The following is a 27,555-nucleotide window of genomic DNA, read 5'->3' on the forward strand; positions in this document are numbered from 1 at the left end:
TAAATGAAGAAGAAGAAAAGATGGTTCTGTGAGTTTGAAGTTGGAAGTGAGAGAGTGTGAATTAGAGAAGCCAATTCAGAAGGACAGTGCCTGTGGAAGCAGGACATCTATGAGACAGAGAGCGGAGAGACTCTGCTAGAGATGAGTCATTAATTAGCTTAACTGTCCTCCTTTGAATGGAATCTAGAAGCCTGAGAGGCTTTTTTGGGGGCACCGCCCAGATATAGGAACAATATTCCATGGTAGAGCATATTTGTGATTCGTAAAGAGTGACCAGCTGTTTGGAAGAAAAGTAACTCTGAGAGCAAAAGAGAAAACCCAATTTTTTTAGATGCAGAGGAAGAAATATTTGTAATGTGCTTATGCCAAGAGAGATTAGAAGTCAGGATAATTCCCAATAGAGATATGTGAATGTGATCTTGTGTAGAAATGTGAGTGTCATCAAAGATAAGCATAGAAGCAGAAGAATCAATTTTTCAGGATATATGACAGGACTGAGTTTTAGAAGGATTGAAATCAACTAAGTTATCTTTGCCCCACTGGCAAATTACCTGTAGATCAGCATTTAAGGAATTTCTAGTAGGTATTTGAGAAGTTGAAGCTGTTTGTGCAGAACAAGGTTTTTCAAACTGGAAGGTGGAATTGCAATGTGACATCATCAGCAAAACTATGGATAGGATTTTCAGTCAACGAAGAAGGTCATTCCTATACAAGAGGAAAAGAGTTGGAGAGAGAACTGAACACCAGCATAGTGGAAAAGTTAGAAGACAGAGAGCCATCTAACATCACCAGTGAGCATTCAGAGAGAAAACTGGATACTCAATTACAAAAAACAATTGGCAAATCATTAGATGGAAGCTAATTTTATAAAACCTTTATGTCACACCCAATCAAAAGCCTTTGAAATATCAAGATTTTTTGAGTTTCACCAAACTTTTCCATTGAATTTTTCTATAGATGAGTAACGTGAGCCAGAATATCACCAGTGGATCGACACTGACTGAATCCATAGTGGTGATCTAGGGTTTACAATACCAAGATTCTGGGATCCCAGTAATTTTTTTCTGGTATTCAAATCCCTGTATTGATACAAAAATACAGGTTTTCGGTACTAATTTAAAAAATAATTATTATGATTTATTCACATAAAGATTATAGAATTAACAATAATAAATCATTAATACTGCTGAATTTGCAAATGATGAATTGTTATACACAGCACAAATGCAACAGAAACCTAAAAATGTCAAGAAACTGTAAGATAAAATCTTACAAATATATTTCTCTTAGTAAGTATAGTGTGTGTGGAAGTAAAGCACTTAAGGAATAACAAAACGGAAATATTTCCATTAGTAGCAGTAAGCCTGGTAGTGCAATTAAGGAATATGGTGAACAATGATATGGCACATGTGGAAGGGTTAAAATTAAAAGCTTCTGAACAATAGTTTAATCCCTGTATTACACTGCTACTTAAGGATGCGACACTTAGTGCATTTTGGGAAAGGGTGCCAGCATGGAGCAGTTCAAAGGTATTGTGAACAGGTAATCTTGAGGTAAAAGATGAAGGCATTTTGTTGTGGGAAAAATATTCTGTTTTCCCACCAAATGAGGAAGAGTGAGTTTAAACAATAACACCGTGATTGGGTCAGTTTTTAAATCAGATAGGGGGAGATACGTAAATGTGTGTAAACCCCTCTGGGGTTTGCACATAAGCTTGCATATAAAAAAGTAGTACAAGGGGTGATTGTAACTTGCAATCAATTCAATAAATAAATGAGAAAGATTAAATAAATAAATTAATTAATTAAATAAATAAATGAGAAAGATTAAATAAATAAATTAATTAATTAAATAAATAAATGAGAAAGAAATAAATAAGACGCTCGCACCAAAAGAGGGGTTTGTGGTTGTTCTTTGGAGGGGTTGCAGACTTCCAGTGGTAGTTCTGGGAGTGTCCAGCTATATAGTGAAGGGTTCCACTGGGCATGTTCCTGTGCTAGAAGTTAATCCGGAAGTTGAATAACAAGCTAGTCAGATAGTGCCCTGGCTTCTACTACTGCTGTGGTAATTTCCTTCAGTATTAACAGAGAATTGTTCTCGAAATCCCGAAATAAGACAGTACTGGAAGAGGTATACAGCAGAGAACAACTGTGTGTGTGTGTGTGTGTGTGTGTGTGTGTGTGTGTGTGTGTGTGTGTGTGTGTGTGTGTGTGTGTGTGTGTGTGTGTGTGTGAGAGAGAGAGAGAGAGAGAGAGAGAGAGAGAGAGAGAGATCACCGCACTCTGTGGAAGGTACCCGCACAAAGGAATCCCACCATGAAAGAGAAGGAAGGCAAGTCTCCTGAACTGTGTTGTTTTGGAAATGGTACTTAAAGTGGGAGAATTATTTTAGAGTAAGGTTGAAGTTGTAAAGAAAGTTGATATTGCTAAATTAAGAGTGATTACATGGAATTGTTATCATTAAGTTAGTGACTTATGGATTGCTGTTGTGAAGATAATTGATATTGGTGATTAAGAGAAATATGAGGAAGTGATTAAGATTGAATTAGTTTAGTGTTTGAAGCTGTAGAGAGAGTTGAGATGAGATTGTTAATTGAGAGAAATTTTATGGAAATGATAACATGTATTAACAGATTAAATGAGAAAAACGAATAGATTATATGTAAATGAACACCAATTATGTATTGTAAGTAGATTTGTATGATTTGGTTTTTAATGGTGCATTGGCAGCTAAGGTCATAATGCAGCAAGTCAATGAGATTTGTATGATAAATGAATTTTGTTTTATATTTGTGCCATTGCTCTTGAGAAACTGACAGCTCACATATAATATATATACGATATATTGTCATTGATGTTAGAAAACCTCCTATGTGACCCAAAATGTGTGGAAAATAAATTCTGAATCCAGTGATAACAAAATGTCAAGAACACATTTTGGGTCACATAGGTTTTCTAACATCAACAACGATATAATATATATACTCATGTGTGGGGGGAGGGGGGATATATCCCTCAGCTCCTGGAAATTCTCATTTTTTTTAATGCAGTCAGGTAGCTTGTGGGGCTTAGTGCTTGAGAGGAGCTGCTGTACGAATATCATAACAATGGCCACAATACTAAGGTACACGGAAATAAAAATTAATAAATAAATAAATAACCCCCCCCCCCAACACACACAACTTAGATTTGGTTTCCTCACCAAGTTTAACTGTCAGTCCCTTTCGTTAATACGGATATAGTGCCATAAAAAGTCAAAAAGGAAATAAGTTTTTTGAGTGAATGGGGGGGGGGGAGTAAACTGCAACTCGCCTATGACTATCTCAGTACAAAGCACCAACCAGTACAGAATCCAAAAGGACGTTTTCTGCCGCTAATTAAATATGTACCAAAATTAGACCCAGTTTAAACGATAACAATATTGAGCTTCTTACAAGCTTACTTTTTTTGGACAGATAGTGTGGATTATTATTATTTTTTTGGTTTTAGAATAATTGTATGTTGAATAATTTTTGCTAGAATATTTATTATTATAATAAAAGTTTGATTTAAAATGTGGATTCAAGTAATTACTTGTTTTTTCCTTACTTTATTGTACCTAATTGTCATCAAAATTTATGCGAAAAATGTTTTTTTTTGCAATACCGGTATCCCGGTTTCATAAATTAAAAATGCCGAAATACCGGTATTAAGATTTTGACCGATATTGTGAGCCCTATGGTGATCATTAATCAGATGGAAGGTTTCTAGATAGTTTTAGGAGTTGCAGGTTAATTAATTTCTCCATTACTTTAGTGCAATGGGATGATAATTGGATGGGAGGCATTTGTCACCTTTTTTAGTAACTGGCTGGATATGAGCAAATTTCCAAGCAGAAGGGAAAACACTTTTGGAATAAGAAAGTGAAAAAAGGCGACACAAGGAAAACACCTTTGGAATAAGAAAGTGAAAAAAGGCAACACAGAACCAGACTAGGCTCAGGAGCAGTGTTGCCAACTCTTAATAATATTTCCCGCTAGCCGCATACTCAAAATCCGCTATTTTTAGCACTTGACCCGCCAAATTTTTAAAATTTTCATTTGTTTGTACTTTGTAGTGAACAAAAACAAACAAACAAATAGTATATATAAATAGTTATTTATTTTTCTGTTTTTAATATAAAATCAATATTTAAAAATCTAAATTAATTTCGAAATTCAATACCTCCTCATCATATGCTTCTTGTGTACCTATTTTGCGAAGCACTTCTTCAGGTAAAACATAATTTTTACAACACTTTTCAACTCTTTTGAGCCGTATCGTACTGATAAGATTGCATTAACCGTGCCAACACTCATTCTGTTGCGTGTTTTGTTTTTTACTAGATTTAAGTTGCTGAATATTCTTTCCACATCTGCATTGGATAATGGCAAAATTAAAATTCCCAATGCAAATTCGATAATTTCTTTAAATGGATTTTTACCGCTTGCATCTGGATATTTCGAAACTTCTGACCAAAACTTCATTGTATTGTTGATGTTTTCCCATTTAACGAGAGTAATGTTTATATACTGTTGCCTGTTGTTGTTGTTGTTGTGATAAGTTTATTCATTATTAATTCAGTTATTTTTATTTCAAATTGGTAACCTAAATATGGCTTAGGGTCTAAATAATTATTAATGTCCTCTTCTATCCTTTCAATATGTGTATTTGGTAAAAACATTTTATTGGCAATCATCGACAATAGCATGTTTAAATCATGTAGTAATAATGTAGGATCTGCAGTATTTGATTCAAAAGATTTGTTTACTCTTTGTACTTCAGATAAGATAGGTTTTAAAATAAAAGATATGCTAAATTACTTTCATCTTTGAACATTGAATAAAGAAGTTCTGCAGTATAACATTTGTCAGTCAAACGAGTTATTTCAAAATGGGCTTTTAATTCAATATACTGTTCTAAAATTCTTGTTATAGCAACTTCAATGGATAACCACCTTGTTTGACACGAATGAACTATCTTTTTCGGATCTGCACCATCGTTTATGGCACTGTACAATGTATAAATATTTGAATTGATTTTGTCGGCTGGTGGATTTACTAAACGCACGATTTTGCATTGCACGAGGGTTTCTAGGAATACAACTATCGTGCTATAGGAGGACTGACTATACTAAGATATTATTACACTGTAGTTATTAGAAATAATTATTACTTATTGCTCTGTAGTTATTAGAAACGTTGAAAGAGATGTCGGTAATTCGGATCGCATTTCTTGGAAGCCAAACAAATACGACGAAGAAAAATTATCCAATGCCATTCCTTCGCTGTTTCAAAAAAAGGCGTCATTAGAATTTTTTCCACATTTTTAGATTTGATCCAACAATTTAAAGCTATGACCCAATGATCATGTCGTTTGACCGCGAGCGTAACTACGTAAAATTGTTGGGGTTCTCCTCAGGGAAATCCAGAATAATATAAAACCGATTCTTCGCTTTATAAAAAAAAAACTATGAAATATGATATCCCTACTATTTCAATTATGAATTATTTTTATTGTTAATTAAATAATTAATTGAACAATTAATTTAATATTTCTTAATATAAATGTTACATTGCCAAAATACAAAAAATGCTAAACATTTATACTCTACCCGCTAAAAAATCCGCTATCCGCTATTTCATACTTTTATCCGCTAAACCTGAAGCAATTCCGCTAAATCTAGCGGGAAAACCGCTAAAATGGCAACACTGCTCAGGAGCACAGGATTTAAGAACAAGTAGAAAAATATCATCAGAATCTAGAGCTTTCTTAGTATCAAGATTATTTATTTATTTTCTGGATCATGGATTAACACAAATTTCAAAACTTTGTTATAAATATTTAATTTTGCCTTTTTGGTAATTTTTATTTTGCACTAAATGAACTTATTTAACTGACTCCATAAATTTCTTGCTTTACTTATTCTGTTGGTTTTTTTTTTTTTTTTTTTTGTGTGACTAATTTTCATGCTAAATTTCTATAACCTTTATATAATTTACTCAGAAATTCTTGACAATCTTGCAAGCTCAACAACAATTTTTCCAGCTGTAGGCTGTATTAAATTACCTTCCTGATATATATAATGTACTCAAAGCATTGAATGACAAACAGATTGACAAATTAGCTTCTCAACACATTTAACAGACAATGTATACAGCAGGCCCACGCTATAACACGGTTCACTTTACACTGATTTGTTACAATGCTGTTCTTATATTATAACCCGTATCTGACTATAGCGCTGTCACAAATCAGTATAACGCTCTTTTACAGATTGCATTTTTGGCATATTTAACGAAATTGTTTCATTTGGAGTGGATAGCTTGAAAATGAATAGCAAAACAGCATTAAAACGTTTCCCACGCCGACTTGAGAAATTTTCCCACGCTCAGTGAAATTTTCTCGGACGCTAATTTAATTGCAGCACAGTGACTTGTTACGTAGTTCCGAGATCAACATTTTAAAAAATCAAGTATATTATTGCTTGTAATATTTGTGTTATATGCATTTATCCAAAGTCTAGTCATCACTCAGTACAGTATTAGACATCGTGCGTAATGGACAGTTTACTCAAACATTGTATCATAATTAATGCAACCAACAAAGTTACATTTTCGAAGAGTTAATAATGCCGGATAAGAATGAAAAAGCAACAAGGTCTGGATGCAATACGAAGACTATAAATGCAAGAAAAAGAATGAATTTGGAAATTAAATTAGGCATTTTGAAGTGAAGTTTGTCCAGTCAACGACAAGCAGATGTGTGCCATAATTTAGGACTGGTAAGTTTAACTGTAAGAACAATTATAAAAAATAAAGAATTAATTTTAGCAGCGAGAAAGACAGCTGTTCCACTGCAAGCAACTAGGGCTAGGCTGGCTATTAGGATTGAAATGGAGAGAGTTTAACTAATTTTATTGAAGATAATATCCAATGCAGAATTCAGTTAAGTTAAATATTATAAAAAAAAAAAAAAAAGAGAGAGAGATTAGCCTATATGATGATCTGAAGAAAACTCACCAAAAAAAAAAAGTTGAACCATTTAAAACTAGTAAGGGCTGGTTAAATAGATTTAAAATCCAGGGAGAAGCTGCAAGCGCAGATGAAGGAGCCAAAACTTTCAAAAAAGAACTTGTTAAAATTATTGAAGAGGGGTATTATGTGTTATACTTCTCAACAAGTTTTTAACATAGATGAAGCAAGACTTTTTTGGAAATGAATGCCTAAAAGAAGTTTCATATTGAAAGAAGAAAAAAACATGCCAGGTTTCAAAGCTTGATTGTCGGGTGGTAACACTCTGGGGGATTTAAAATTAAAACCCCTTTGAGTTTACCAGGAAGAGGGTCAAAGTACAACCCAAAATCGACACATTTTTCACGATTAAATTCATCAATTAAATTAAATCAATTGAGATCAATTAAATTCATGATTTTAATTTGAATTTTAAGTTTAATTTCGATATGTAAGTAGTTACCACATAATTATATAAGTATGTAATGCAGAATATATTATATGTACAAATATTTGAATATTAAATATTTTGACCAACATTTCTGCATCTTTTCACTACCGTTTATTATTGATTAGGAAATATCCTATGGCACCGACTTCAACTCACAAATACATACGTTACCTTATGAGAATGCGGTGCTCGCTTAGTGCAGATTCACTTAGCGCTCTGTTTTTCCAGAACGAATTATCAGCATTAATCGGGAGTCACCTGTATATAATTTTGAAAAAGTAAGAGCACTGACATTTTATGAACAGAAATTATGTTACCTATATATATCTCACAAATGGGAATTAAATTTATAGCAGAGTACTGCATTTTTTTTAAAAATACTTTTCTAAAAGTATTTATCACTCTAACAAAATACTTTTCTAAAAGATTTATCACCCTAACAAAAATAACATGCTGAAAAATTTTAAAAATTGAATGTCAGTATTTTGGCGTAATTTACAATACTCGTCTCTTACAAACAGACAAAAATTACACAAATTGCCTACCCTTATTTTAACTGAATCTGTTGAGCTGCTCACTGAGCTATCACCAAGTCGGTCAAACACTGAACGTTTTCCTGAAATGTAAAATAATATTGAGTAAAAGGTTAACACAACTATTAATGCTGTAACAATCAAAATTCATTTTTTTTAAAAACTTCAAGTTGGAAGTAATTATTTAATATTTTGTAAGTTGAAAGAAAAATAATAACTAGTTGAAACAGCATCTATTTTGATGCTTTCCTCAGTAGTATAAAGGGAGAGTACATAGAAACTAAGAGTTACATAAAAGTGTAACATAAACTGCAGCCTGATACAATCCATTACAGGATGGAAGCCTCCTCAATGAAAAACTCACATAAAACACTTTTCCTGACATTGTGATTTCTCTAATGTAAACTAAATGTGCAGAGTCCCTGGCAATTTGTTTAGTATGTACTTTTGTCTTGTGGTAATCTTCTCTGATAAGGATCAAGACAGAGTTCTCCCTTCTCTGCCTTAAAAGCATACTGATTTTCCAAGGAAAAATTATGACTCCTGAGTGTGTCTGAAATTTTGTAGAGTATTAAATTGTTGTTATCAAGTACAACATTAAACATAGAGTAGGCAAGACACTTAAAACATTATTCTGATGGTGGTTTTGATAGGAAATTGTCAGAGTTCAAAATATTGAGGAATTCAACTTATCAAGAGTCTATTGTACTACCTTTATTCTGTAATGCAACATTAAATTATTTAAATCAACTACTTGGCTAGTGAGAAAACCATTCATCATATGCAATCCCAAAATTAAAAAATAATAATAATAATAAAATAACTACAATAATAAAAAAAAGTTAAAACTATTAAAAGCTGAACTTATATACATTGAGATTATTATAATTAAAAATGAAATGGCAATTAAATATCCCATTAAAATGTTAATTATCTAAAAGTCCAACTGTACTTTTCTGAGGGGGTGCCTTTCATTTCATTAATGCGCTCAATATAAAATTTTGTGTCTTTCATTTTTAAGCTGTCTTTGTCTTTAATGTTCTCAAGATATCATATCACCCAAATCACTTTTGGTCCTTTTTCACAATAGACGAAGTTATACCTACAGGAAAGATGCACAACCAAAAATTCTGCTATTCAGAAAATCTACAAACCAGAAAAGCACTAAATATAGAGATACAAAAACCTGTAACAGCCTTCATGAGAATATTAACCCTTCATTAAACAAAATTCAAAAAACCATGAAAAATTAACACCCAAGAAACTTTACCACTATGTAAATCTAAAAGTAATTACTCCCACCTAAAAGTGTGGAATCACAGCATATGGCCAAAGTTTTTTTGAAATTAACTATGGTAATGTATGGTTTAATATAAAAAACAATGCACTACAAAGTATTTTAAGATTTTTTAATTAAGCATCGAAAAATCTACAGCAAACAAATGATTAATTAATGCTGAAATGATTAATAGCAACTATACTGATTTTTCATCAAAATATCTTCAACAAGATTTTATCACTGCCTTATACAGATGTGGCATTCTGGCAATTAATTTTATTATAATGTTAGTCATAAATTTTGACACCCAATAAATTTTGTGAAGATAGGCAAGAAAGCAAGCTTATACAGCATCAGACAAAAAAAAAAACCTCTTTCCATTTCACCCATCCACTCACTGCAAATGTTTGTCTAGTTCAGCCTTGAATTTATTTAAGCTATCAACTTCCACAACGGCAGATGGCAGTTTGTTCCAGCAATCAACTGCCTGCTGGCTAAAGGAAAATTTCCGCACAACTGTCTTTCCTCAATTTCAGTTTATGCCCCCTCTGGTTTGTAATCTGAGCAAGAGGAAGAATCCCATCAGCATTGAGCTTGCTCAATCCATCCAATACCTTATACACCTCAATCAGATCGCCTCACAGGTGCCTAGTCTGCAGAAATTTACAGGACTTAAGCCGCCTTTCTTCATAAGAGCACCCCTTTGTTTCCCCTCACTAGTCTTGTTGCCCTTCTTTGTACTCGTTCTAGCAACTCTACATCCTTCCTAAAATTAGGCTTCCAGACCTGTACGCAGTACTCAAGGTGTGACCTGACTATTGCCTTATACAAAGAAATAATCACTTCCTTATCCCTGTATATCATTGACAAGATCCCATGACCTACTCTGACAGCCTGTCCACACTGCTCAGAAAACTTCATATCTGACCGCACAATTACCCCCAGGTCTCTTTCATGGTCCACTACCCTCAGTATAACACCACCCAGTTGGTACATTTCTCTGGGGTTACTGCTACCATATGCAGTATTTTGAATTTGTCAATTTAAACTTCAGTTGCCACTTCACAGCTCATCTGCCCAACTTTTCCAGATCCAGTTGTAGCAGCATACTGTCATTACTGTTATTAACAACCCTGTCAACCTTTGTATTATCTGCAAACTTTGACATTAAGCTTGATATACCTTCATCAATATCAGTGATAAATATACAAAACAATAGGCCCAACGCCGAACCCCAAGGGACTCAACTAATAACATCAGTCCATGAAGAGCAGTATCCATTGATTAGAACTCTCTGTCTTCTCCCACTCAATCATCCTTTTATCCATTGTAGCAACTTGCCCTTAATGCCATACTGCTCCAATTTGTACAGTAGTTTTCCATGTGCAACAGTCTCAAAAGCTTTCCTGAAATCCAAGTATATGATATTAAAATTATATTTTGCATCCAGTTCCTTTGTGACCACATCATAGTATCCAATCAAATTGGTCAGACAAAACTTCCCCTTAACAAATCCATGCTGTCTGAATTATTACTGCTGTCTTGTCTAGATGATCCTGCAATGCCTCTTTACCGGTGACTCCATTATATTCCTTTACCACCTCCTTTAATATAAACTGGATAGGAGAGATCCCATCCACCCCAGGTGCCTTCTTTATGTTTAATTTCAACAATTTCTCCTTCACTTTGCTCTCAGTTATTACAAAATCATTTAAATAACTGTTAGAGTCTGATAAACATCTGGCCCTCTCCTTCTTGAATAACTCCTCATCTGTGAATGTAGAATCAAAATACTCATTTAGTTTGGCAGCTGTCTGAGAATGATCATCTATAGTCAAACCACTGATTCATCTCCTTCCTTTTAGAGTTTATATAGGTAAGGTCTTTGCATTCATTGCCAAAGATTTCTCATAATCTGCCTTACAGACTAGCTTATATATACCATAAGCTTCTGTGTCACCTGATAATTTATATGCATCCCATGCATTTTTCTTCTCTGCCACAATTTTCCTTAGTTCATCTGACTTGGGCCTAAGCCTAGAACAGTATTTCTTAGTTGGAACAAAAAGCCTAGTAGCTTCCAAGATTACTTTCTTGAATGTTTCCCATTTAGAATTTGATGTTGGTGACATCATAAGTTGGTCCCACTGTATAGAACTTAAAAAATCTTTGAGACCACTGTAGGCACCTTTACGAAAGCAAAAAAACCTTCCCTTTACCCCTGATGGTAGTTATATCTTTAAGTAAATCCCACATCAGTACACTGTGATCACTGCCACCTAGTGGTTCCTTTATCTGTAAATTCTTAATGCATGAATAATCACTGGTGATAATCAGATCAAGAGTATTACTCCCTCTTGTTGCCTCTCTAACATGCTGCTGTAGAAAACAATCATCCAATAAATCCACAAAAGTCTTGCTAGTGTGCAAGTGACCAACTCACAAGTTCCAGTCAATATCTGGGAAGTTAAAATCCCCATTATAAGACACACTGATTTACTGGCCAACTCTATTTCTCTTATATGACTATGATGAGTTCTTTGTACTCATCATAGTCATATAACAAACTCCTACCCTTATTTTTGCTTTCCCAGTGCTTATGCCACACCAAACTGACTCAACATTGCACTGTCCATCTATGTCAACTGGATGCACTTCCTTAGGTTTTATGTTTTTCTTAACTAACAGCATAAACCCTCCTCCCTTCCTATCTATCCTTTCTGTACACATTGTACTCCCCAAATTCCAATTCTCACTTGAACTTCATGGACTTGATGGCATTTTTATGGTCTATTTATCATGAAACACACAAAACTTACCCCACCAAACACTCTTTCTGAATGACAGGGGTTCAATTTTGTAAGTTACAGCTCTTACTCTTCAATTTATATTATTGCAAACACTATAGAATCATCTACAATCTTCTACACCTTTCTGGAATATTCTAACCATATTTGAAGACTCTTTTTGTGGCATTCCCCGATCCTCTGAGCACCATTAATCAACAGCTTGATGGGAATGCTTACCTTTCTATTGTTACTAAGTGCACTCCTTCATGATGACTGTATGTAGACAACTCCAGCATCTACCAACAAAAAACAAAAAAAAAACCCATACCACAAGGCACAGCAAGCTAACTGGTTTCAGGATCGTAAAAATGAATTCTCTCTCATCCCGTGGCAGTCCAATTCACCCACTGTAGCATTTAATAATCAATTAAATGCAATACATTGATTATTAAATGTTATTTCGCTGTTAGTTATAAGATCCAAGACAAGTTTAAGTAATTGCTCTAATTTTTCCAGATATCTGGGCATAACTATTCTTGCAAGAGATTACAAACCTTAAATTTAATGGTGTTTTGTGAAATTTTGGAATAAAATATACATAAGGAAAATTATAATTATCTATAATTTATTTTTTTAATTTCTTATTTAATGCCAATAATTTTTGGCAATAATACTGAGAGAGGTAAAAACAATTCTTGTAATATATATATATATATATATATATATATATATATATATATATATATATTTTTTTTTTTTTTTTATTATTATTATTTTTTTTTTAATTGTGAAAATTAATGAAAACAGTTTCTGAAAATAATTTAGAATAAATTGTAGTTAAAGCCCAATACACTAAATTGAAAATTTAAAAGCCCATTAGAATAAATTTAGATTGGCACCCCCACCCCAGGCACTGAAGCCAAATAACATGAAATACCACCAAAGGAAATTTATAAGCTCCACAGCAATAGGCCCAAAATTATGGAGCAAAATTACATAAAAACAGACCAACGATTTAAGTCCCTTCTCCTCAAAAGACCACAAGGCAGCTACAGAATTATCACATTTCATATGTTAAACAAATCTATGTATCACCGCAACTGACTGATAAACTAATTAGTGTGCCAACACAGTAAATACGAATAATATTGGCCCTTATGAAATGAGAAATTAAAACAAAACACTATGCCAAAGTGTTAACTAAAGTAAAATAAGTAGTAGCAGCTGGGCAGTGCATTTACAACTCAGCCCCCACTGCTACCATATTACACTTAAAAAAAAAAAAAAAAAATTTATTAGACCCCCCTCCACCCTTCTACTTGTTGCAATGGTACTGGTTTTCTTACAACTTGCTGTTAAGGCTTGGACTTATTTTTGGCTAAGAACAAATGTCATTATCCACAGTTTTGCCTATGTTGATAATGTCTTTTCAAATTGTATAGCATCACATGAAAATGTGAATCTGAAATACATTTAAAAACCTGAGAATTGCGATTCTTAGATTTTTAAGGGCAAAACATCCTACGTGCCATATTTTTTCTATTAAAAATCTGATTATGCTATGCAAAGAACATGGTATTCTTGACTTTTTGGCACATCAGCTATTCAAGGTCATAGTGCACCAGTTCATGTGGTATTCTATATGATTTTGTTGTGTATTGTCTTTGCAAAGTGTTCAGACCAATCTGTGTGCTGTGAGAGCTAAAAAATGCTACTCAAGCACTGACTGAACAGGTCCCTTAAGAATTTCTCCAGTCTCTTTTGTTTCTCCAGTCAAGTTTGTTTGTTATTTGGTTTTTAGGAGCATTAGCAACTAAGGCCATATTGCTCCGGGGATATGCGGTGGTCATTCCCTGACCTTTCCGCATCCTCCATATTTGGTGGTCACAGGCTTGAACCCCGGTCTAATCAAGAAGCGTGTGCTACGCACTGCTGCTCCTGCCCACCTGGGTTACGGAGGCGCCCAGGATTCAAGACCAGACCTCCCAAACAAATGAAAAAACTGCGATACTATCATTGAGGACTGTGGTATTCATAATGACATGCTATATACATGAGAAGTGCATTTAATAGCTTTATTTAAGAATAACATTTCACCCACATAATAAAGAGTTATTGTTAAAATCTTAATTTCCACACATTCACTCAACACATTAGAACAGTCCTATTTCCAATGAAATTAAATTAGCCTTGTATATGAATATGAAATCAGAATAGCCTTGTATCTGCAATGAAATATCTAAAAACCATAATGATGATATTGCTAACTGCTGTCAATTATGTGTCATTCATCTTAGTTTCATTTCATTTAATTATGTTTGACATATACAATAATTCAATGGAGTTAAGATATCTGCCTGCACCCAAATCGAAAACTAAAATAGGAATAGAATCATAAGTAATAACAGTGGAAGAAATATGTAACTTTTAGACTGCACAACATAATCATATAGGTTTGGCCTTATTAAAGTAAAACCTCTGCTGTGAACAATACAAGAAAAAGCAAAAAAAATAATAATAAAATAAAATAATAATAATCAATAGTACAGCAATTGCTTAATTACACTACCCAACAAATTTTTTTTTCGTCATACCTCTGGAAGTTGGTTATTCTGAACAGAATTAATGTCCTGATTATGAAAATATCAATCTTTTACTTCTGTCACGTCTACATCAAAAGATATATGCATTTTTTTAAATTCCTTGTTTTTATACAATATCAGCATACATGGTTGTAATTATTACACAAAATATATGTTACTTAGACATGTTTCCCACTCAATAATTTCCTTTTATACTCCAGATTGCTTTCCCATTTAAGGAACCAACAGTAATCTCCCATCATGGCAGAGTCCCAGCGACTTTGTTATCATTTTTCCATTGTAGATAATTCCTGGTGGAAGCATTCTCCTTGTTCATCACTGACATCTACTAAGTTTTCAGAAAAGAAATCCTGATGGGAATGAAGGAAATGCATTTTCAATGACATTCAGCGCCCCATATTCTTGTAACATTTCAGCAAGTTTGTCACCAGTTGCTCATAGTTCTCTTTAACAGTAATTTGACAGTAATGAAGTTAAATTGCTTCTCCAGAGATCGGGCAAGTTGGGGTTCATGACCTGGAGCATCATCCAAAATTGCCTTTAAAGCAAGTTTGTTTTTTTCTAAATAACCTTTGACTGAAACACAAAACACTTCGAATACCCATTCATTGAAGAGGTGTCATCACCCAGGCCTTCTTGTTACACTGCCAAAAGACACCCAACCTGCTTTTGATGACCTTTTTGCTGTTTAAACACTCCGGGAGTTTCTGAGTGGTAAACCAACATTGGCTTAAGTTTAAAATCACCACAGGCATTGGACCCTAATAGCAGAGCAAACCTATCCTTCATAGGCTTTTCACCAGGCAACGAGGCCTCTTCTTTTGTGATGTATGTTTGCCTAGGCATCCTTTTCCAAGAGAGGCCCATTTCGTCTGTATTAAAGACTTGTTGAGGAAGGTAACCCTCTTTTTCAATGAGCTCTTGAAACTCCACCTTAAAGTTTTCAGCTGCTTCCTGACCACCAATGCAAGCCTCTCCAGATCTCCATGCCTTATGACACTTTTAATATCGGATCTTTTTCTAAAATGGTCGAACCAACCTTTCTGGCTTTAAAGTCCCCATATCACGTATCACTAGCTGAAGGTGTTTTAGTCTTTAAGTCCTCAAAAATCTGCTTTGCACGTTCACAAAGTATCACCCTTCACAGGAATTGTATCACCCTTCATTTGTTTTTCTTTTATCCACAGCAACAAAAGCCTTTCCATTTCTATAATCAGTTCTCTGCCTTTTTGGACTGTGTTAGATTCATCACTTACTTTAACTTTTTTAAGGTTTTCTTTTTGTTTCACTATGGCAGAAAGGGTTGACTGTGAAAAACCATATTTGTGCACCAATGAACTAATTTTAGCACCATCATGTTTTTTCACTATTTCTTGTTTAATTTTAATTGAAATTTTCTTCTTACTGCACTCTTTAGGGGCCATATTATGCAGTGTTGTATGTTCAAGAATTCAATACAGTAAGTTTATGGAAAGTAAGCACAAAAAAAAAAAAAAAAAAAATATCACTTGAACTAAAGGATACGAAAACAAAACATGCTTACAAATGCTGCTATTGGCTGAGACAAAGAACCACGTGGTCCAGTCAGAGACAATCGTAAGCCATTGTAGAACGAAATAGTAGGCACCAGTGATTGCGCATTATAGCCTTAGTTGCTAATGCGCCAATAAAATCCAAACCCACCAGTGATCACTGGTTAGCAGAATCAGCCGCTCAAATCATTAAAATGAACTACACTTTCACCGTTTATTGCTATGTTTTATTATAAGAATAAATTTTGAACGCATTTGTGATATTTTTCTAAAGCACGTTTCTGGAGGTCACGACCATAAAACAATAAAAACAATTTGCACTTTCCAGTTTATTGGGCCTTTCTGTTAGTGCATCTAATTATAATTGGGTAGTAAACTCGATCTTATTGCATTTGTGATAATACTGATAACTGGAATTCTGTGGGTTTTTACCTTACAGTATTATGGTGAAATGTGTTTCCCCTTCACTGAAATCATATAAAAAAACAAAAATAAATTTTCAGAATCTTCTCTTCATTCCTATTTTTTAAGCTCCGTTTAATAGAATTAATTAATCAAAATAGAATCAAAATTCAATACGCAAACGTGATGACAATATCTCACGCTTACTACATATCGTATAGTGAAAGGTATTTTATTATGGAGAGTCCATCGTAAAGTGATTTGATTGTGTAGTGAACCCATCATAAAGTGGGGGTCCACTGTATTTACAGGTACAGATATCACACTAATATTCTCTTCTTACAATAAACTAGGTGCTTCCTTCAATAAATATTGTATATCTTATTAAATGTCAACCAGGTTGTGATGCTTGCTACATAGGCAGCAGCACTACAAAATATGGATCATCAAAACAGCAAATACGCGTGCATATTATCATTACAATAGTTTTAAAACCACACGTACAGGCCTATAATCATAACCCTTTAGTCGATTCCACCATTGTTCTAATTAAATTGAAATCTAATTATAAAATATTTCAATACGAAACACTAGCAATAGAATGGTTCCAACACATCATTTGAAATATTGAATACCAAATTGCCAGTTAGTCTTTCCTCAATATGGAATCTTGCACATATAAATTCCCACTTGTCTGAGTAATGCATCATGAAACTGGGCAACTCTTTTAAAACTCAGTCTTTGGTAATACCTTCAGCCAACTGACAATGTACACTATTAAAGTCTACCGTTTAGACTCTTGGCTTTTTATGTTTTTATGTTACAGCTTTTAATTTGTTCGTTAACATAGTGATAGATAATGGCCGGGGGAATGGGTGGTGCTCTTCTTCCTCCGAGCATAGTCTTAAATTATTATGTAGTTTAATCTTCTATTTTTATTAATTATATTTTAAAGTCTTCACTCTTCCTACTTCTATAATTCCAATGTGAAAATACACAGATAATTGAGGTGAGTACCGATAATTAAGCAATTGCTATACTATTGACTGAGCATTAAAACAACACGGTACTTTAAGATTCACTATAAAATCTTTCATTGAAAAAAAAAAAAATAATAATAATAAATAAAAATAAATAAATATACATCAACAAACATAGAAAATTATTAACTTTAAACAGAAACAACCAAACATAAATCAATCGACTCAATTCAAATAGGCAGACTGTGGGCAACTGACTATTTACTGAGTATCATATAATTCAAAAGATATAGTTTAAATAGCAATTGATAAGGTATCATGCTAATGAAGTTCTAAGCTTTAATAGCACATGATAAGGAGTAACAGTTTGTGGTAGCATTACACACTTTAGGATGAACGCTTTTCAATAATGGTAACAAGTACTCATCCATCAAAATAGGTCGACGAAGCTGCATGAAATAAAAAATGGTCTTCTAGTAGCTGTCATATGTAAAAAAGATGGCATCACCACTAGAAAGTCCTCTCTGAGAAGGCCTTGGTTCCAATTTCATCGGAAAGGCCTCCTCAACCAAAGCTGTAGTTAGCTTGACTAGGGAACAATCTCTCAGTTACTCCTGTTTTTTCAACATATACAACATAATTTAAGTACTTTGATTTATTTCATGCTAACAAATGAACTGATAAAATGAAGGGTTAATGCTGAGTGAACAAGTTCGAATAGCATAAAGCTTAATGAGCGGTACTCATCTTAGATAAATCTGCTACGTTACATGAAGTTAGGATGGAAGAATAATTTGGGGCTTAAGGTAGTTTAAAATAATTTAAAATGATATAAAATAAGTTAAGATTATGAACACGGAATTATTTTAAACTACCTTAAGCCCCAAATTATTCTTCCATCCTAACTTCATGTAATGTAGTAGATTTATCTAAGGTGAGTACCACTCATTAAGCTTTATGCTATTCAAACTTGAGTCAATTTCAAACGGTACATTAAGACATTCTATAATCTATCTAAGTGCTGAGTGAACATTGTAAAATACAGAAGAAAGGCTTACTACATTAGAGGTTAAAGGAAAAGTGATGACACTTATGAAGACAGACTGTTAAAGTAATTATTGTTATGAGCATCATTACATACTTTATATATGATTACTAAATGATTAAATATTTGTAATTGTAAATTTGTAATGATTAAATATTCATAACTATAAAAATTTGAATACTGGAACCTTCGTAAAGAATGAAATCTCCTGTGTACAGATATAATAGCCCACAAGAACTGATGCAGTACAATCAAAATTAGTTTGTGTAAAAAAAAAAAGAAAAAAGAAAAGAAACTTCAAACAATGAGCCAAGCACTAGAAATAATCAAAAAATAAAGCACAAACAGAAGCAAAGATGGCATCCATTCAGAAAAATATACATGTGACCAAGGAGTAGGCAGGTATTTAAAACTGCTGTAACTGTGTAATATGCAATTAATCCCAAAATGTTAAGGGCATATATTTTGCAGTAAATTAATAAGCAAATAGATTTTTTCTTCATGGTCTAGGACAACCACAGTAACTATTATTACCAGTAAAATGAATATTGGCATTTATCAAAACTAACAAATGATATTATATGATAAATACAGTCATCCTATCTGCTCAATGGCTGCTGCTTTAAGGAGGCAAATTCCATGCTATTTAGTGAGCAAAATTAGAAAAAAAATTCATCTTGCAGATTGAGGATACCGATACCTGTTTTAAGTCCTTGCTGCTCTAAAATCCTTCTTGTTCTCTCTGTTGTTCCCCGAGGCATTTTTATTTGGTATGAACCTTCATGTTCAGGAAGTACTCTCCTTATTTTTTTGGAAGAAGAGGTCTGAGAAAGGACTGTGGATTTCCTTTTGAGATTAATAACTGTTCCTTTTCCTGTAAGTGGGACAGCTGTGATTAAGCTAAATTATAGTTTCAGACTATACAACAGAATAAAAGGTACTGAATTCTATTAAGAACTTTAACAGAAAACTTAATATGCTTTTTCTTTAATTAAAGGGTTTTGTAATGCATTCATCATTACAACATGTAACTCTAAATAAAAGCAGACAGAGAACCATCTTAATAACATATCTCATATTATAATGGTGGTGGCATCAACTGAGAATAAAAAGCAGCATAATTTTTCTTTTGGAGAAGTGCTACTTATTTGAAGTACAACAGTAAGGCAACTTGTGAAGGGATTCACAATATAAGAGGTATTATAATGATGCTGTCTATACAAACTCTATTTGCTGCATATTATGTGTGTATTTAGCTACATACCAAAATGATGATAATGCACTACAAATACTTTAGTTATAGTTATATCCACAGCTCAAAGCTTTATTTTCTAAATTTCTATGAATATGCCTTCATCTATAATAACACTCATCCCATCTCACGCTGAACTGAATCCACTACAAAGAGTTCTGCTTAGCTGCTGTACTTAGCTGCTATACCCTTGTAGCTAATTTTTAGTGATAAATAAAATGTTAAATCATAGATTACATATGAGCTGACCTTGATTTGTTCCATTATACACAGTATACCAATTTGTATGAAGTGATATATATAAGACCAGTTATACAATACCAACAAGAGACACTTAAACTGTATCCCATGGTAAAAACCATAAATTTGAATTCTTATTTTAATATTCTAATTTGGTTGGTTATTTTTTTTTTTTTTTTTTAGGAGCATTAGCAACTAAGGCCATATTGCTCCAGGATATGCGGTGGTCATTCCCTGACCTTTCCGCATCCTCCGTATTTGGTGGTGACGGGCTCGAACCCCAGTCTAATCAAGAAGCGTGTGCTACGCACTGCTGCTCCTTCCCACCTGGCTACAGAGGCACCCGTAATATTCTAATTCAATGATTCAATTTAAAAAAAAAGGGGGGGGCACTAAATCCATCACTGGTGATGCTTTCAACACCATACTTTTGCAAGCTATCATTTTTTATTAACCAAGTATTTTAACAGAACATTTAACTCTTTGTAGGTTGTGTGGGACTAGATATCTACTCCAATGTATTTTTGCATACTTCATCAAAAAAAAAAAAAATTTTCTCTGAGGCTACTGAGATCCCTGTCCACCATTCAAGAATATCTCAAAATTCGTACTGAAGAAAGAAAATCAGTTTACCTACAGTGGCAGTCTGACGAATGTGATTAAGTCATATCTGGATTTCATATAACACTGTTTTGTTTAATACAACAGATATCCTATACCAGAAGAATGCATTTAAAAAGGATGAGCTTTGTTTGCAATATAATATCACATTTTGTTTTTTAATTAAAACAATATTGTGTCTGTAATGGTCAGTTTACCTGATCTGTTGGGGGAAAAAAAGAGCCAAGTCTCTTGGATTTTTCCCCCCAACAGATTAGGAGGGTGACAGTGCATCTTCAGAGGATGATTAATTGTAACCATAATTAATCCCATTCCCCAAAACACACAAGGAATTAGAACCTAATATATACTTAGAGTTCATGAGTTAAAGGCTGAAAAGACAGAAGATTCTTGTTGCCATTAGACTTGGATTTCTGTAGATTGTAATTTTTGAGAAATACATGACAAGGAAGGTTTATAGAAAACATAAATGGAAGGGATAAATGAGCAGGAGGACACTTTAGTTCTGTGGGTTTGGAGATGGACAGTAATGGATGCTGACTGATTGTGCACATTTTTGGACTGGCTTGAAGAGAATGAAGGAATTACAGATGCCAATTCAGAGGAATGGTGCCCATGATTGTACCTATACAAAAGGCATTCAGCAGAAACTGAATCTATGAGACAGAAAGTGGAGAGACTTTATAAGAGATGGGTCATTATTTAACCCAGACTTCCTTCTTTTGAACGGAGCCAAGCAGTGTAAAAGACATTTTGGGGATGGTGGAACAAAATTTCATGGTAGGGCAGATTCCAGATTTGTACAGAGTGGTTGTTTGGAAGAAAAGTAACACTGAGAGCAAAAGAGGAAACCCAGTTTTGTTTTGTCTTTTTCTTTGATGCAGAGGAACTAATATTTGAAATGTAATAGTATTTGCCATATAGTGCAAGGAAGCCACAGGCTTTTGCTGCACTGGCAAAAAAAAAAAAAACCAAGCAGATAGGAAAACAAAAATTATATGCTTCCCTCCTCACACAAGTAAGTATCCAGTTGACCTTCAATTTATTCAAACTGTTAGCCTCAACTACCTGTGAGAGCAAAACTTTGCTTCCTATTTTGCATTTGAAGACACTTAAAAACTGTTCCAGCAATCAATGACTCGCTGGCTAAAAGAAAACTTCCTGCAATCTAATCTAAGCCCTGTAATTTGAATTTATGAGCCTCAGTTCTGGAATTCTTTAGAACATTGAGAATTCCACCTTCATTCATTTTACTAATCCCTCCCAGAGCCTCATAAACCTCAATCAGATCAACTCTGAGGTACCTGGTTGCCAAGCTCTGTAGCAAAGTGCTTATGCCAAGAGACATCAGAAGTCAGGGTTATTGCTAATAAAGATATGTGATCTTGTCTAGAAGTTCGGAATGTGATTGGAGATGAGCACAGGAGCAGCACTCATTTACTTGCTAGAAATAAGACTGGGTTTTAAGATTTACGTTAACTAAGTTTTATCTGCCCCACTGGAGAATTATCTGAAGATCAGTATTTAAAGAAATGGTGGTGGATATTTGAGAAGTTGAGGCTGTTTGTATAGAACAAAGTTTCTCAAAGTGGAAGGTGAAATATAGTGTGCTATCAGCAAAGCTATGGATAGGCTACCCAGTCAGCGGAAGAAGGTCATTAATACATAAGAGAAAAAGGGTGGGAGAAAGAACTGAACTTTGAAGAACATTCAGCATTAGTGGGGAAATTATAAAAAACAGTGCCATCTACCATTAACTTCAGTGAATGGCCACAGGAAAAATCGGAAACCCAACCGCATGTTTATGATGGGTGCTTGTTTAGAAGGTCTTCATGCCAAACATATTCAAAAACCTCTGAGACCAACTGCTTGAGTTTCACCCAACTTTTATCAAATTTTCCAAAAGTGAGTAAATAAGTCAATGTATCACCAATCAATATACAGTGACAGAATCCATACTAGTAATCATTCATCAGATGGAAGGGTTCGAGATCTTTTAATAGTTGGTGGTCAATGGATTTCTCCATTACTTTTGAAAGAATATAAGGAAGTGCAGAGGTCAGCAAGTATTTTATATTGGAAAAAAGAAGGGGAAAAAAAGTTACATGGATCAGATAGATCCTTGTACTTTGATTCCAAATCTGTTTTCTGTTTTCCGATAAAAAATATCAGAACAATCACCCCAATAAATTCTTCTACATGAGCAGCTCTTTTCTAACTAAATCACAATGGTATATAATAATGACAAACCTAGGGTCCTGAGATGGATATCATCATTCTTCTCTTTCTTGCCTTCTTGGTGATTCCCTTCTACTTCTCTCTCTCTCTCTCTCTCTCCCCCTCCCTCAGGGTAACATGGGAAATTTTTTTTTTGGCTAGTGCAGCATAAGCCTCAGGCTTCCTTGCACCATATGGCTAATAATAATAATAATAAAAATCTATTCTGAAAATTTAACAGCTGTACTCTGGCTGTCCTCTAGACCAGTGCTTCCCAACCTTTTTTGCACCAGGACACACTTGGAAAATTATAATTTTTGTATGGCACACAGAGATAAACTGGGGCCAATTTTGGGGTGCCTAAAGACATGAAAAAATTTATTACATTTGCGTTATATTATATATGTAATTATGATAAGAAAAGTAAAATATAAATACTAAGGAAGATATTAAATATATAATACTAAATTCATACAAAACTTCAAAATAAAATCATTTCAAATTTTTTTAATGAGAAACTTGAGCTTGCTTCTGTGAACATAACATTTTTATATCTGGTTTTATTCTTGAAATAGCTATACAACTCATGATCCACTTTTTAATGATGACCTCTTTGAATTCTTGATAGTCACCACTGACAAGAAACTTTTTTTGCACAAATAAGGGGTAGCAAATGGAAGAAGAGTGTCAATTGCTTTTTCTCTGATTCAAGGAAACTCCTTTCTTGCCATTAACAAAAAATTTGGATAACTCAATTTCTTTAAATTGTACTTGAAGGGCAAGATTATTTCTTAAATCTAACAACTCTTCTTTTTCTTTCATTGATAAATGTAATGCTGAATTTCTAGGGATAATGCAAATGGATTTTGAATCCAATAAAATTTTTTCTCATCAAGCATTTCAAAATATTGATGAATTTTTTCCTCAAGCAAACAAATGTTGCTCTACTAATCCCAACAATTCTTCTTTAGGATTTAAATTATAACACAGATTAAACATCATTAGTGATCCATTTTTAACCTCATTTTGCCAAAGTTGAATTTTTTCTTTGACTCCATAAACTTTTTTCGTACATGTTAGTATGTTTTCATGTGATCCTTGAAATTTTCCATTTAGCTTATTCAGGTGCTCAAAAATATCAGTTAAGTAATCTAGTTTTTGGAGCCAATAACTATCCTTCATTAAATCTCCAATGCAAGAATTATTCACAAAAAAAAAATGTTCGACTTTTCTCTTAGCTCATAAACTCTTGATAAAACTCTTCCTTTGGACAGCCAACATACTTCATTGTGTTATTCCGATCCCATTTCTTCACACAAAGCTGAAAACAGATGTGACTTTAACAGCTTGGATTTTATTAAATTCACCACCTGGATAGTATCATGTAATGTGAAATTCAGATCCACAGGCAAACTTTTAGATGAGCGCTTCTCTGTGAATAAAACAATGTATCACCTGAATTTTCAGAATGAACTTGATATAAAACCTTTAACTCTTCTGGTCATTGCAGCTGCACCATCAGTACACAAGCTTAAGCATCTCTCCATGATATCTTATTTGTCTTAAAGTATTCATTTACCACTTTGAATATTTCATCCCCAGTAGTGATTTGGTTCTTTAGAACAAATAATGTTCTTTCAAGCATTTCTCTTCAATGGTTCTAACTAGTTCTATTAATTGAGCACAATTACTAATGTTTAAAATTTTTAGATTCAGTAATTCTCTGAATTAATTTTGTTTCTGTGTCATAAATGCATTTACTAATAGTGTTATTCGAAACACTTTTTCAATTTCCTTTGTTTCTTTTGCCTGCTCCAAGCATAGGTTTAACAATTTCAATGCAGGCTAGTAAAATAAGCAATTCTGCAATTATAAGAGGCATTTTGGATCTGGCTACCAATTGGGCAACCTTATAACCAGACTCTTGAACTCAATTTGATTCAATTTGAATCGAATTCATAAAAGAACTTTGCTTCCTATTTTGCATTCGAAGACACTTAAAAAAATTCAAATCTTTTTCTGCCTATGATAGATGTTTCGTGGTATGGTGCTGGCGTAGTTTACTTGCCACCACTGCTTAATTTGTTAACTCTCCTAGGCCGAGGAAGAGAAGAATTATTGGAGCATAGAAAAATCCACATTTGATATATTTCTCATTATATTGCCTACATACTGGCTTTATTTTTTTTCTTTTTAACAACTTTGTTTGTCCCGTGAACCTGATGACTTTCTAGCTCTCTTCAAAAAGTTTTCCATTATGGGTGAAAAATTAATTAATATCTACAAAAATTAAATTTGGTTAAATAAAAAGTACTTGATGAAGCAATTTAATAAATATATTTTAAATAATTATTTGTTTTTAGATATAAACATTGATTTTAATTTTTGAAAGTAAGCAATAACTTATTATACATATATCTTTTCAGTAAGAAAATGTGAAAGCTGTTCCAAAATAATTTTAAAAAACCAATAAGCAAAACAAAAAATAAATTTTGACTAAAGTAAAACCTAATTTTTTCGTGTTTAAGCAGTGACATTGAACTTGATTTTCATATAAAAAAATGGATTTTTATCAAAGATAAGAGGAAAAACATTATCATATATATTTAAAGTGTTCTGCTGATTTTCTGATTATTTTTAAGATTACAGTATAGAAATTTTTCTCGCATAAGAAATGATTTAAATAATATTTTGCCTTGCATTAAAAAAATATTTTAAAATTTAAGTTAAAAAAAAAAAGAAAAGAAAAAGTGTGGTTTTTATAATTCCAACAAAGGTAAAACTGAAGTGCTTATAAACTAAACTCAGTGGCTGGCAGAAATCGAATTCAGCTATACCCAGTTAGTGATGCCACAATTCATTCTAATTAGGCTCTTCATATCTCTTCATATAATATTTTTCTTGCATAAGAAATGATTTAAATAATATTTTGCCTTGCATTAAAAAAATATTTTAAAATTTAAGTTAAAAAAAAAAAAAGAAAAAGTGGGGTTTTTATAATTCCAACAAAGGTCAAACTGAAGTGCTTATAAACTAAACTCAGTGGCTGGCAGAAATCGAATTCAGCTATACCCAGTTAGTGATGCCACAATTCATTCTAATTAGGCTCTTAATATCTCTTCATATAATAAAATTACAAACCAATAAAATTTCGAATGTTGTACAAACTGGATTTGATTTTTTATAACTATGAAAATTTTATAAAATTAAATCTTTTGCAGCACACCGATTGGAAAAGTCTACTCTAGATGACCAAAATAAGGCTTTGTACTTCTTGTTCAGAATGGAACAAGGACTGGCTGAACAAAAGGAAAAAGTCAATGCCATTTTCCATTCCCATGATATGAAAGGAGCGAAAGACCATGATGATGATGATTTTTACTTTAGTAATGTCAATGTAACTGCACTCTAAGTGAAGAACAAGCACAAGATTGTTTATCTGAACCTGGATTCAGTGATGAGATCTGTCATATTCACTATGCCAATTCCAGTACCTTCAAAACTCGGACCAGATTTTTTAGAAGATAAAATGGAACATGAAGGTGCAATTAGCAGAGACCTGAGAACTTCAGCCAATCTTACAAAGGATTAGAGACAATCTACAGATTCAAGTTTAATGGCAACAAGTATCTTCTGTCTTCTCAACATTCAACACACGCACATTACTAAGAATGACAGATACTAATACCTTTTGTGTTTTGGTTTTCATAGGGAAGGGAGGACTATTACCAAAGTTATTACAATTAAAAGTGAACACTGAAGTGGGTGCTGATGCAATCTATCCAACAATATTGTAGGAAGCACCAAAAGCCTTCAGCTGTCAAAATGAGAGTATCCTTGGATTCAGGCAATGCCTCTATACATTGGAGATGTGCAAGCATGTCTCCTATTCACAGCAGTAGTTAAAAGAGTGAAATGAGCAACTACAGATCTGTTTTTTTTTGTAGTTGTTGGCGCATAGGCTTCTGTGGCCATAATGCACCTCCCAAGATTTTTGCAGTAGTTTGATCCAAGCCCTAGGCGGGAATCAAACCCACGACCTTTGGGTTACCAGGCAGGCACTTTATCCACCCGGCTGGCCCGGTCGGCACTACAGATCTGTAAGTCTGACTACTATGCCAGGGAAGAATATGAAATTATGAGGGAATCACAGCATGGCTTTGTTAAGGGCAGATCATGTCTGACCAATCTAATTAACTACAAGTATTAGTAGTTAATTAACTACTACGAATTTGTCAGTAAAGAACTGTTGGATGGAAAAAATAACTCTGACAACACTTGGATTTCAGTAAAGTTTGTGATATAGTTCCATACGAGTGATTGCTGCATAAGCAGATCATGCTTATACAGGAGTCACACAAAATTCAAGACTGCAGATGAGGAGGATAAGGGAGTAACTGCCGACCAGGCTAGCTGGGTGGGTAAAGTGCTTGCTCGGCAACCCAAAGGTCGTGGGTTCAAATCCCGCCTCGGGCTTGGATCAGAGTAGAAAATGCAAAAACCTTGGGAAGTGCAATATGGCCACAGAAGCTGATGTGCCAACAACTAACAAAAAAAAAAAGGGAGTAACTACAAAATCTG

The 27,555-nt window shown here is 33.7% G+C and overlaps 1 protein-coding gene across 3 annotated transcripts in view; it reads right to left on the reverse strand.

The window, feature by feature from the left end:
• The window catches only part of LOC150076915 (uncharacterized protein C19orf47 homolog), a 114,922-nt gene that overhangs the window by 35,721 nt on the left and 51,646 nt on the right, over window positions 1-27,555 (reverse strand). For all 3 annotated transcript variants that reach the window (XM_090385975.1, XM_090385974.1, XM_090385973.1), the window contains 2 exons: window positions 19,345-19,518; window positions 8,027-8,097 (listed from right to left, as the gene is read on the reverse strand). In XM_090385975.1, coding sequence (XP_090242101.1) covers window positions 8,027-8,097; window positions 19,345-19,518 — 245 coding nt within the window. The remainder of the gene's footprint in view (window positions 1-8,026; window positions 8,098-19,344; window positions 19,519-27,555) is intronic.

The sequence above is a fragment of the Mastigoproctus giganteus genome, chromosome 12 (genome assembly GCF_048544385.1).
Source record: "Mastigoproctus giganteus isolate SK-2022 chromosome 12, ASM4854438v1, whole genome shotgun sequence".
Classification (NCBI taxonomy): Eukaryota; Metazoa; Arthropoda; class Arachnida; order Uropygi; family Thelyphonidae; genus Mastigoproctus; species Mastigoproctus giganteus.